This window comes from Eublepharis macularius, chromosome 9, assembly GCF_028583425.1.
Source record: "Eublepharis macularius isolate TG4126 chromosome 9, MPM_Emac_v1.0, whole genome shotgun sequence".
Lineage (NCBI taxonomy): Eukaryota > Metazoa > Chordata > Lepidosauria > Squamata > Eublepharidae > Eublepharis > Eublepharis macularius.
The window spans coordinates 2,910,800-2,923,565 of record NC_072798.1 but is presented as its reverse complement, the minus strand read 5'-3'; the positions used below and the strand labels follow the sequence as shown (position 1 = coordinate 2,923,565).

The following is a 12,766-nucleotide window of genomic DNA, read 5'->3' as shown; positions in this document are numbered from 1 at the left end:
ATCCTGCCCCCTCTAGGCTCCACCCCCAAATCTCCATGAATTTCCCAACCTGGACCTGGCAACCCTAGTCAGCCTGCCCCACTAACCCCCCCCTGCCCTGCACTAACCAGGCATACGCAGGTGTGGCATGCCTCTTGCAGTGAAGCGAAGGTCTCCCCGCTCTGGTAGAGCCGCCCCTGGTAATGGCAGGCCCCCGTGCATTGTGGGCAGCACTGGCCAGGCAGAGCGACCGGGTTCTTGCACGATGTTGGGGGGCATGGGGTGGGCAAGCATGTCACGGTGCCACCCTGTGGGGGAGGGACAGGCCCTGATGTAGATTTATTTGCAACATTTCAATCTGTAGGTATTTAAGGTGCCTCAGAAGTGTAAAATATGATAACATGAAAGAGGCAAAGCATTAAGCAACAATAAACTCCCAGGCAGAAAAGGAAAACATGGTGGTTACTCAGCAGCAATCAACACAAATGGCACAAATATTTTAAGGCCCGTTTGCAGCATTCAGCAAGAAAATCATTTTATGTAACAGCAAGGACTTTAAATGGAGCGTAAAAGATCAGTTCACAGTCGATTTTATTACATAAGGCCAGCATGAAAATATCAAAGCAGAGGGTGACTGAAGCTAGAGCACGGCTGTGCCAAATATATTATCCTAAGACACGTTCTTGATTGTAATTTCCAACATGATTTTGATCAGAATCAAGGCCTTTAAAGTTAATATAGCCAGGTCCCTCCTTTGGAGATGTCAACTTTAAAAAAAAACCCACACACAGTGTGATGTCACTTCCAGGGAAAACCTGGAAGTGATGTCATATCGCTATAGGAATTTCTGGAAACTCTATGATTTTCCATAGAGTTTCCATAGATTCCTAATGACATGCTGTCACCACCCCCAGAAGAGCTGCTGGCACATCTCCCATCCCTGCTCCCCAGTCCCTTGATAAAATAACAAGGCTAGTTCAATAGATTATGGATATTAGCGTCTTTTTACTCATTTTCATGCAGTTGTACAAGAAGTAACTTTATGTTTGTTTATTAGTCTGAAACGAAAATAAAAAGGACAGGGCTGTCAACTACTCCAAGAAAGAGTAAAATTAAAAAAAAAAGTGAATTAATTCACTGAGCATTAAGTTTGTACATGTCACCCTTCAAATGCTCTGCATGTGCCCGCTCAGCAACCACTGATGCCGGGAGTCTGCAGAATGCCAACCGTCTGCAGAATGCCAACCGTCTGCAGAAAAAAAGGTCGCATTTCTTTAATGGAGGCTTAATGGCATGTTATTTACCGCCATGCCAGGACAGAGTTCAGCTCCCCTAAAGCCGCTATTAAAGGGACAGGACTTTTTTCTTCAGGCCTCTGGGCAGCCCTGACGTCTGCTTGGACAGGGTGACTGGATCCTCCGGTCCCACTGGGCAACACTGTCTCCTGCTTCAAGAGGCTGGAGAGTGCCGGAGGCCCCTGGCGCAGGCTGCTGCCACTGCCTCCTGCCTATTTTTATCAGTCATCAGGTGCACGGGGCTTTTGTGCATATCAGAAAGACGGTCCCCTGCCCTGCTACAAGGCGCTTCCCACCCGCATTTCAACAGAAGGACGGCAACAAGGGGCGAGGAAAAGGTGTGCTTTGAGATGGGCAGACACTGGCGCCAATGCCCTGTTCTTGTGCCAGGAGGTGGAGCGGCTGGGCAGGGGTCTTGGAGGGCACATCACTGGGTGGAGGACAGAAGGTGGTGAGGGCTGGCCATGTGCCCTGGTAAGTGCTGTCCTCCCCCGCCCCCCCCCCCAGCACCCCTTCCTTACCGAGCACGTGCACTGGCGGCAGGCGTCCTGGGGATCGGGGAAGCGCTCGCTGTCTCTGCAGTCTCGGCCGTGGAAGCTGCAGCCGTCACACGTGGGGCAGCCGCAGGGCCCGCGGGATGGATGGGGGCAGGGGGGCACTGGGCACAGGCGGGCCCCACAGGACACGTCTCCTTTCTGGGAAGCGAGGAGGCAGTGCCAAGGAAAGAGGGAGGCAAGCAGACAAGTTGGAGAGGGCTGAGGTTCAGGATTTCTTTTGAAGCTCAGAGCGGAACCGCAAGTGACAAAAGGCACAGGTTGGACACTTGCCAGCTTCCCTCAAGTTTTGGTGGGAAATGTAGGCAGCTTGGCGGAATGTTGGACAAGTGCCAGATGAAAAGTCCATCGGACAGCAGTCGGAGAGCCAAACTGCAAGACCAGGACGCCTACATTTCCCATCAAAACTTGAGGGAAGCTGACAAGGGTCCAATCTCTGCCTTTTGTCACTTGTGGTTCCGCTCTCAACGGGCCAGAAGGGAGCCAGGGATCTTAGCCCTCTTCACCTTTTGCCAAGCTCATTTTAAAACATTTTTTTCCAGGTTCAGGACAGACCAGTGGACTCGGGGGAAGAGAAGACGCAATCCAAGGGTGATGTTTCAGCCCCAAAGGGAACGACTCATCCCAGAGCTGCAGCACCTGATAGGTCCCCATCTGTGTAAGAAGCCACTCTGGGGGTCTGGGTGGCAGTCGGGGCTTGGACTCACCACTCTGGTACATGCCTCGCACTCCCAGCCCTGCCAGGTAGCCTTCCTGACTACCACTCCTGCCTTTGTCCAAAGCCAATCTGCCCCCACCCGGCACTTACCCGGCACCGGCAGTCCTCACAGGCCTTGTTGGGGGCAGCAAAGATCTGTCCATCCTCATATTCACGCCCTTGGAAGTAACACCCTAGGGGCAAGGAAGCAGGTACAGTGAGCAGGCCCTCTAGGGTTGCCAGCTCCAGGTTGGGAAATTCCTGGAGATTTGGGGGTGGGTGGCGCCTGGAGAGGGCGGAGTTTGGGGAGGGGTCTCAGTGTAGTTCAATGCCATAGACCCCACCCTCCAAAGCAGCCATTTTCTCCAGCTGAACTGCTGTCTGGAGATCAGCTGTAATTCTGGGAGCTCTCCAGGCACTACCTGGAGGCTGGCAACCCTTCCCTACACCAGTCTCATGCCCCATAGTCACCCCATCTCAAGCCAGGTGTTCCTTACAGAACAGCCTCCCTGCACATCTCATACACAACCCAAAATATCATATAGTACATAGAGTGCAGGTGGACGACTGTGCATTTTAACTCTCGCCCATAAAAACATTCTCTGCAAATGGCACATTAGCACGTCAAGGAGGAAGAGCTCAGCTGGTTGCGCCCATCACCGAGACCCCAAATGAAACCCATCTCTCCATCCCTCGGGCTCACTCACCTTGGCACAGGGAGCAGGCACACGGACCGGGCACTGGATGGGCACAGGGTGCGGGAGGACAGAGCTTCCGTAGGCACTGAACCGAACCAGCCTGCAGAAGGTGAAATGTAATTGCTTTGCTTTGCCACAGGCCGCTGCAGCCTGTTTCATGCTCATCTCAGGGAGGGAAATTCTCATCGTTGTTCATCCTGGACCTCAGATTCTAAAATACACTGAATTAACTTGAATGTCCTCTGTCCCACTTTGCAACATTCATGAAGACAGGTGGCACTTCAAAAACTTCACAAAACCTGAATCCAGGACAAGTTTTCCTGGACCGGGTGCCACTTTGTCAGAGGCACTCAATGTAGACTGTCCGAAAGGTTTCTGAATTGTAACACAATTCCTTCCCCAACCAGAGGCATGTACTACCTGCAACTCCTTGGGTTACCCAAGGGGAGGAGAGGTCCCCCCACTCCTAGTTCTTTTCTGTGCAGTTTGTCCCACCAGCATCACTTCTGTCCTCAGTTGGCCACACTTGAGCACAGTATAGTTTATGCCTGGCACAGTCTCTCCGGGATCTCAGATAAAGAAAGCTCTCTTCCTAGCCCCTTAAGTGCCAGGTACCATACTTGGGCTCTTCTACAAGCCAAGCCAGCCGTCTGCTCTGCACCTTCTCCTAGGACAATCAAAGTACCTCTGGACTGAGCATGTTTCTATTCATGTAGAAAGTCCTTCAGTTTGTGAAAGAAGATGCAGTCTGTCATGTCTGCACCCCTACATCCATTCCATCGTTCTCTGTGTGGAACCATTGCAAATGCTGTACCTTGATTTCATTTTGCAAATGCTCTAACCATAGCTTTCGTTTCTCCAGCAGCCTGAGAACACAGCTGCCTTATCTCTTTTCTTTGAAGCTTACAGGGGTGACCTTGTATGGTCTGAAATGTTATAGCTTACTCTCATGTATTCTCAGACCATTTCCTGCATTAATCTGCGCTAATCTGTGGAGGGGGGAAATGAGTGGGTATTTAGAATTTGTATTTTCTTGAGATAGTTAAAACACAAATGGTGAAATGGGCTATAAACTTTAATAAAGAAATAACAATGGAGGCATGGGAATACTTGTGGAAAACTACAATGAAGACAACGACATGTATTAATATCAAAGAGAACATTTATAAAATGATCTATCGTTGGTACATGACACCAAAGAAGATTGCGCTAGGGAATTTGAATACTTCTAATAAATGCTGGAAATGTAAGAAGCATGAGGGCTCCCTCTATCATATGTGGTGGTCGTGTGAGGTAGCCAGGCAGTACTGGGGTGAAATAATAAGAGAAATGAGTGAAATTTTACAATTTCAAATTAATAAGAACCCAGAACTCCTGCTACTGAACTTGGGAATGGAGGGAATTCCAGCCCAACACAGGACGTTGATATTTTATATGACAGCAGCAGCTAGACTTTTGTATGCGCAAAAATGGAAAGTACAAGAAGTGCCAACTATTGAAGATTGGACTTACAAATTGCTGTATATGGCTGAAATGGACAAGATGACAAGAAAATTGAGAGATCTGGACTCAGGGCAGTTCAACACAGACTGGGAGAAGCTGAAACAATACCTGGAGAAGAAATGGGAGGTGGGAGGAAAACTGTGGCAGTTTGAGAACTACTGAAGTATTGAAGTAGAGGGGGGAGACTTTACCGGGGGGAGAAGAGATAAATGTGAATTAATAAGCAGTCAGATTAATAGATTGACATATATATAGATATATATAGGTTAACAAACAGAACATAGAGAAAATAATTAATTATAAGGACTAAATATAAGGAGCGATTAACTAACAATATTTTCTTTTTTTTCTGACAAGTTTTGTACCAAACTGAATGTCTGAAGATATAGATGGGTCAAATTGATTGACTACGTGAGGAGAGATATATAGAACTATTATAAAAAGATAGAATGAGTAATATATATAGAGAATAAGTCAAATTGTTTGATATAAACGAATGTATGATCTATATGGTTTATGATATATAGAAATACCTGAAATTGAAAAATTGGGATAAATTGTTTATCTAAGATGGAAACAAAGGCTTACAGTTTGGGCATATAATGTTAAAAATAGTTAAGGATGTACTGCTTAGAATAATGGAAAATATATATTTGTTTTAGATAGAGGAAGCTAATAAAAGTAAGGGAAAGGGGACAAAGGGTTGGAAAGCTGTTGGAAGTCAACAAAAAGGGGGGGGGAAAGGGAGGGGGTTAGAGATGAAAAAATTGGGGAAAATTGAATGTAAATGTGGAAATAATGGATTCTAACCCAATAAAAATTTTTCAAAAAAAAAAAAAAGAATTTGTATTTTCTTCAAGTTGCTATTCCTATCAAGGAACATGTACTACTGAGATGCTTTCTTGCTTCTGAGTAATTCTATGGACATATATATGGAAAGATTGGATTTCTAAATAAAACCATTTGACCAAGAGCTTGGATTTCTTGCTGCAATGGTACAGAGACCTGTCTACCATATCCTGCCATCCATAGCCTGACACAGTCGATTCATCAGCATTTCTGATGTAGAGGGGGAACCCCACGGCTGATGGACATCTCCGCTCCGTATCCTGACCCCAGGCTCCTCAGCCATCCTCCTACCTCATTCCCGACCGACCACTGGCTGCTGTGCACTCACCCTGCATGTACACTGCGAGCAGAGGGAGTCTCCGGGGTCAGCAAAGGTCTGTCCATTGCTAACGGTGATCCCCTTATAGGAGCATCCTGTGTGAGATTCAGGGAGAGGAAAACAAGCCATTACTTCCAGCCAAACAGCCGTGGGGTTGGGGCCTCTCAAAGGCACTTTGCCGCTTGCTCCATTGGGCCTCTTGTAAGCCAGAAAAACCATCTGCCAGCACAGACAGAAGAGCACACCAGGCTACCCCCTTCATGGAGGAAACCCTTTTGGACATTCCTGATGGAATTCTGTGCCCCTTTTTCCTTAATTTGGGCTTCATCAAGGCTCACCAGCATGCCCTGGCAGGATCTGCATTAGGTTCCAGGGCTTTGGCACTTCAAAAGAAGGCGGCATTCCTGAGCACGTGAAGAATGCCCCCCCCCCCCCAGTCTTCAGTGCTGGAAGGGAACGTTCCATTTCCTTGCGGCCATTAGTGCGGCTGTCGTACCGTTTATTTATTCACAACATTTCCGTCCCCTCTTTCTGCCCCATGACTAAGCCCCTTCTCCTTACTCCCCCTGCCCAAACTTCTTGCCATCTTGGCACTCTGACCTCACCGTGGCACACGGGGCAGCACTGCCCGGGCACGTTGGCAGGGTGGCTGCAGCCCGCCTGGTAGCAGGGCTTTTTGGTGCAGGTGACAAATCCGCTCAGACAGGAGCAGAGGCTGCAGGCGTCCCGGGGGTCTGGGAATTCCTGGCCATCCAGGTAGCTCTCCAAGAGGTACTCACAACCTGGAGGGAGGCAGGACAAAAACAGCTGCAGGGAAGAATCTCTGTCCTTCCCCGGTGGCACCAGATTACTCCATCTGGATTCCACCATAGACTGAGGCTCTCAGTTGAAAGCATCCAAGTGGTGCTACTGGGGGGAGGGGCATTTTAACCCCCCTTTTTCCAGATGCCAGCCCCACCCCCCACCCCGAGCTGCTATCTGCCCCACAGGGGAACACAGTGCTCATTCTTGGAGAAAACAGGTTGCCCTGTTTTTTCTATGCTGCTCCCTCCCCTACATTGCTCTTTACCCAACAAGGATTTCTCTCCTCTTGAAGGAAAGCTGCCATTGTGGCGAGGGGCATTCTTGGAATACTTCTAAAGCCCCCCTGGGGTTAACCCTCTGCCCCTGCCTGCCTGTGATGACTAAGAGAACAGTCAGGCAATGAACTCTTCAGGAGGTGCCTTGGCCCCGAAGGGAAAGCAGTTTCCTTTAGCCCTATGTGCACAGGTGCACGCACACACACACTGCTCACCTTCGCAGTTCTTGCAGCATGGCCCGGAGATCGGGAAAGGGCACTCCAGTGGGGGGCAGGCCTTGGGTTCACAGGAGACACTCCCCTCCCAGCAGGAGCAGATGCCACAGGGGTCCTTGGGGTCAGCAAACTGCTCTCCGTTGGGGAGCTCCTTCCCATGGTAGAGGCACCCTGGGGAGGGGGGACAAACAGAAGAGTCAGAGAGGGGGTAGCTAAGGGCCACGGCTCAGGAGCTCAGAGAGAGGAGAGGGGGCATTCCCGCACATCCACGCCATCACTCCCAAACAGGTTAGGGCAGCTAATAGGGGGCGGGGGAGGGGGGAGAGAATGAATTGCTTGTACTGCAGAAGAGGAGAAAACCGCCCAGCCAGTCACGCTGGAAAAAGTTACATTTCCAATTCCACCTCGACGAGGGCCTGTGAGCAGACTGCTGCATTGGCCTCAGGTCTCCCAGTGTGTAAAATGGAAATATTAATGGTCTTTTATGAAAATGGACGACAGCATTGGAATCTTTTGCCCAGGAGATGGTAAGCTTGTGGCTTGATGAAAGGCGGAGAGCTTTAAACCAGGCTTTAAATCCATGCCAATGGCTGACTGCCAATGCCCCTGGATTTTACTCTGGCTCTGAAATTTGGAGCATTGGGCAAGCAGCCAGGACTCTCGGGCTCTGTTCCTGTTATGGGCAGACCCTGAGATTTCCCTTGAGGGAGCGGAGAACGACACAGGCTGCCTGTTACCATCGCAGGAACGGCAGCAGTCCTGCTTCAGCGGGTGGGAGCACTGGACCGGCGCACAGGGCTGGCGTTGGCAGGTGACAGTCCCGTTGCTGCAGATGCAGTCCCGGCATTTGTCCGACGGGTCATAGAAACGTTCCGTGTGCTGATAGGAGACGCCCAGGTAAAGGCAGCTGGCTGGAGGGGCTACAGGAGGGAGCAGAAGGTATCTAAATAGACGCCCAGGTTTCTCACCCCCCCCCCACTTAAAAGAGGCCAGAGATGTGATGCCGGCTGAAGCAGTGGGACTTGGCACCTGTTTTGCCCAGGTGGCTACTTCAGCCAGATGCCAGTCTCGCTGAAGTTGCCCACCTGGGTAAAGCAGCAATGTACGCCACTGTGCATTTGGACCACGGGGTGGTCCCATTTCCCTGGGAGTGTCAAGACTTTTGAAGCTTTTGCTCCAACCAGCATCACCTTTCCATCAAGCTGCAGGCTACAGATCCTGGGAATGCCCTTTCTCAATCCACGATAGCCACCACCAGTCAGTACAGAGAACACTAAGCCAGATGGACCCCGGGCCTGATTCGATATAGGGCCGCTTCAGATATTCACAGTGTGTGAACACAGGTGAACTCACAAAGGTGCCTTATACTGAACCAGACCATCACAGAATCAGAGGGTTGGAAGGTACCTCTAGGGTCATCTAGTCCAACCCCCTGCACAATGCAGGAAATTCACAAATACACCCCCCCACACACACACACACTCATGCTCCATGCCCAGAAGATGGCAGTATTGTCTCCTGTAAGGCCAATATTGTCTACTCTGACTGGCAGCAGCTCTCCGGGGTCTCAAGCGGAGGTCTTCCACATCTCCTACTGCCAGATCCTTTAAACTGGAGAGGCTGGGAATCAAACTGGGACCTTCTACATGCAAAGAAGAGGCTCTTCTACTGAGCCACAGCCCGTGTCCAAAGACAAAGGGGTGCCCACTTGCTGAATTCACCTCTGGATTTCTCACATGCTGGCCGCCTCCCTAGGAGCCCACCCCTCAACTCTGGATCCCATTCAGGGATCACAAGCCCTGCGAGGGAACAGAGAAGGCCCCGCCAGTCTGTCTCCCCAGTTCCAACTTTGGGAAGTGCAGTTCCATACCTGGGCACTGGGGGCAGCATTCTCCGGGCCTCAGGAAGGGCTCTGGGCAGGCCAGAGGGCCACAGCGGGCGGAGTGGCATTGCACGTTGCCGTTCTGCAGAGGGGAGGTGTGCGATGAAAGGAAAGCTTTGCAATGTTGTCAGCCTCCACCCCCCCCCCCCCAAGATGCAAGCGGGAGCTTCATTTGATAAAACCACAGAGCTGAAAAGAGCACCCTGAGGTCACATAGCCCAGCTCATGCACTTCCTCTCCTCATAGCTTCAGTTTTCACAGTTCAGCCCTGCCCACCGTATCCATGGGTCTGCAGCTGTGGCACTCACAATGCAGTGACATTGCCGGCACTTGTCCGTGGGGTGGGGGAATTCGGCTCCGTTGGGGTACTCCTTCCCAGCATAGTTGCAGCCTGTGCAGGAAATCCAAATATTGCAATTGGAAGACTGGGCTTGAGGGGGTTTAATTTGTTTAATAATAATAAATAATAAAATTCGATTTATATACCTCCCTTCTGGACAACTTAACATGTACAAAGTGTGCAAAGTGTGTTATTATTATCCTCATGACCAGGGGTCATTTCATAGAAAAAAAGCTGGAGGAACTCATTAGCATAACTCATTAGCATATGCCATGCCCCTTGCCATCACCGGAAATGTGTCATTGGCATAACTGATTTGCATATGCCACGCCCCCTGACATCACCTATCCTGGCTGTTTTGGACCTAATCCTGACCATTCAGGACCGAAATTGGGCCCAAAATGGCAAAAAGGGGCTGAAAATGGCCAAAAAGGGGCCCCAAATGGTCAGGATCAGGCCGCTACTGAGTCGGAGAGGGATGCACCACCTGTCAGAGGCCTGATCCAGGCTGTTTCGGCCCCAATCCAGGACGAAACGGGCCCAAAATGGCCGAGAGTCAGGTGGGCAGGGCCATCTGACATGTGACCTCTTTGGGGAACTGCCAGAACTGTGTTCCTGCGCGTTCCCTCTCGAAATGAGCCCTGCTCATGACAATCACCCTGTGAGGTGGGTGGGGCTGAGAGAGCTCTGAGAGAGCTGTGACTGACCCAAGGTCACCCAGCTGGCTTCAAGCGGAGGAGCGGGGAATCAAACATGGCTCTCCAGATCAGAGTCCCGTGCTCTTAACCACTACACCAAACTGGCCATTTTTAAATAAAAAAATAGACCAAAAAAGGAAGGGGGAAAATGGGTAGCATTATATGTCAAGGATGTATGCACTTGTGAGGAAATCTATGAATCTGAGCAAGAAAGGTCAGTTGAGAGCTTCTGGGTAAAAATAAAAGGAGAATGAAATTATAGTGATAACGTTGTGGGGAGGTGCTATAGGCCACCAAGCCAGGCAGAAGACATTCCTAGACCAGGTTACAAAACTTCCAAAGAGATGTGACATACTGGTAATGGAAGATTTCAATTGCCCTGATTTCTGTTGGAAGTCAAGCTTTGCTAAAAATGGAAACAAAGTTCGACTTCCAACAGATATCAGAGTAATTGGCTGGCTGTTGGTGGATCTCTAGACAGAGGGGAGTTGAGATTGCCCTCATCTCAACTCCCCTCTGTCTGGAGATCAGGGGGCGGGGCCACCAGCCATGTGACCATTTTCAAGAGGTGCCAGAACTCCGTTCCACCACGTGCCAGCTGAAAAAAAGCCCTGGATGTGAGTGACATGGAATTATTAATGTAATTGGACTAGGATTACAAAAATTTGAAACAGCAGGATTTGAGTCCAGTGGCACCTTTGAGACCCACAAGATTTTCAAGCTTTCGAGAGTCAAAGCTCCTTCAGACATTTGAGACAAAGTAAAACAAAGAAATTTGGAACAAAACAAAGCAAATTTGAAACAAAAGCAAAATAAGGAAATTCAAAACAAAGCAGAGCAAAGACATTCGAAACAAAGCAAAACAAAGAAACCTGAAACAAAGCAAAATGTATTAGACATCATGGCGGGACTCGTCAATTCTTACCGTTGCAGTTGTTCTGGCAGCAGGATCCTGGCAAGGGGTGGGCACAGAGGGCGCCAGGGCAGTGTCGATCAGTGCAGTAGAGGTCTCCGCTGGTGCACAAACAGGCCTGGCAGGGATTCTGTGGGTGTGGGAACTCCTCTCCATCCAGCACTACACGGTTGTCAAGAGTGCAGTCTAAAGGAGGGAGACAAGTCAGCTGACAGCTGCAGCCCCCTCCTGCTCTCAGCCAGCTGAGATTTCTGAAGACAGAGAGATCAAAGGAAACGAGAGAACCTGGGTACACTGGGGGTGGGGGACACGTTCTATGCTCAATTCCCAGGACCCTCCTCAAAATCCTAGCTCCTCTCTGCAGACTTCAGCCACCCCACTTCAGTTCCACAGCCCCAATATTATAGAGGTTCAGCCTATAAGTAGCAGTGGTGTGTGCCCTTGCTCGCGAAGGGTTTGCAGGGGAAGGGCAGCGCTGCACGTGCAAAGGGCTCAGGGCAAGGAGCTCTGCGCTCAAGGTCTCTTATCATTTGGTTTTAGTCAAAGTTGTCCATCACCCCTCTGTGCTTGCGTTCACTGGCCAGACAGCTGGAAGGCAGGAGTAGGTGGGCTTTGTACCGGGCACCGGCGTAGGCTCGGCCCATCCATTCCACCTCAGACCTCGGCTCAGCAGGCAGGGCAGCCTCTTGCTTTGCTTTTCTTTCAAAACGGAAGCTGGAACCCGAAGGAATCGGATGGTCCCTTTCTGCATCCCCTTTGCTTTGAGTTTCAGCTTTCATTTCAAAGCAAAGCAAAGCTCTGTGCACACTTTTCAGTTTGTTTCTTTCTTGGAGCAAAATCTGAGATTTTTTAAAAAGAAGAAACGAGAGAAGAGATCCCCTTTTGGCTAACTTCCTTCTAGTTCAAAGACTCACCGGGACATTTGGGGCAGCACAGTCCAGGCCTTCTCTCTGGATGGGGGCAAACCACGGGAGGGCACACAGTGGGGGAGCACAGCACCGTGCCGTCCTGCAGGGGAGGAAGGGGTAGGCAGTTCCACATACTCTCTGCCGTGGTCTGGATCACACCTCTCTCCCCCCCCCCAATCTGAGACCCCTGCTCTTAAAGGTCTGCAAACGCAGGGACAGACTCTGGGATGCTTCTGTTGAACCTGGGCTTGCCACGGAACGCATTCAAAAGCATATTCTGCTCCTGAAAACCGTAGTGAATGTGATTTATTTATTTCATTTCCATTACAGCCCACCTTTCTCCCTTACGTCATTCTCCTCTCCCCCAGTTTATTCTCCCAACACCTCTGTGAAGGAAGTTAAGATAAGAGCGCGTGACTGACCCAAGGTCCTCCAATGAGCTTCCATGGCAGAGCGGCAAATCAAATCCGGCTCTCCCAGATCCTAGCCCGACACTCTAACCGCTATTCCATGCTGGCTCTCAGCACTCACAGAACACCATACGGAGGAACTTCTGGTCTCTCACTTTGACCGCCAGAGAACCAAACCTTTAACGTCTTCCCCTCCCTCCCGCTTTCTTGCTTTGCCACCCGACCTTTTAACATTGCTGGAATTCTCTCCTTTGTTTCATTATCCCTAAATGTTTCATAAGTAATGGCGCTAGCAATTTAGATAAGGACCATTTCCACATGTCTTACCTGCCTGTGGAACACTGCATGAAAGACCCGGAAGACAGCGTCTTCTCGCGCAAAATCGTGCCAGCAAGACGCTGTTATCGTGCAAAACTCCCGGAAAACA

The 12,766-nt window shown here is 50.0% G+C and overlaps 1 protein-coding gene across 1 annotated transcript in view; it reads right to left on the bottom strand.

Moving 5' to 3' along the window:
- The window catches only part of KCP (kielin cysteine rich BMP regulator), an 80,475-nt gene that overhangs the window by 25,776 nt on the left and 41,933 nt on the right, over positions 1 to 12,766 (bottom strand). The window contains exons 22-33 of the mRNA XM_054988561.1: positions 11,936 to 12,029; positions 11,034 to 11,207; positions 9,379 to 9,461; positions 9,059 to 9,152; positions 7,926 to 8,108; positions 7,189 to 7,359; positions 6,500 to 6,676; positions 5,904 to 5,989; positions 3,233 to 3,323; positions 2,637 to 2,719; positions 1,796 to 1,969; positions 108 to 287 (exon numbers count right to left, since the gene is read on the bottom strand). Of these exons, the coding sequence (XP_054844536.1) occupies positions 108 to 287; positions 1,796 to 1,969; positions 2,637 to 2,719; positions 3,233 to 3,323; positions 5,904 to 5,989; positions 6,500 to 6,676; positions 7,189 to 7,359; positions 7,926 to 8,108; positions 9,059 to 9,152; positions 9,379 to 9,461; positions 11,034 to 11,207; positions 11,936 to 12,029 (1,590 nt within the window). The remainder of the gene's footprint in view (positions 1 to 107; positions 288 to 1,795; positions 1,970 to 2,636; positions 2,720 to 3,232; positions 3,324 to 5,903; positions 5,990 to 6,499; positions 6,677 to 7,188; positions 7,360 to 7,925; positions 8,109 to 9,058; positions 9,153 to 9,378; positions 9,462 to 11,033; positions 11,208 to 11,935; positions 12,030 to 12,766) is intronic.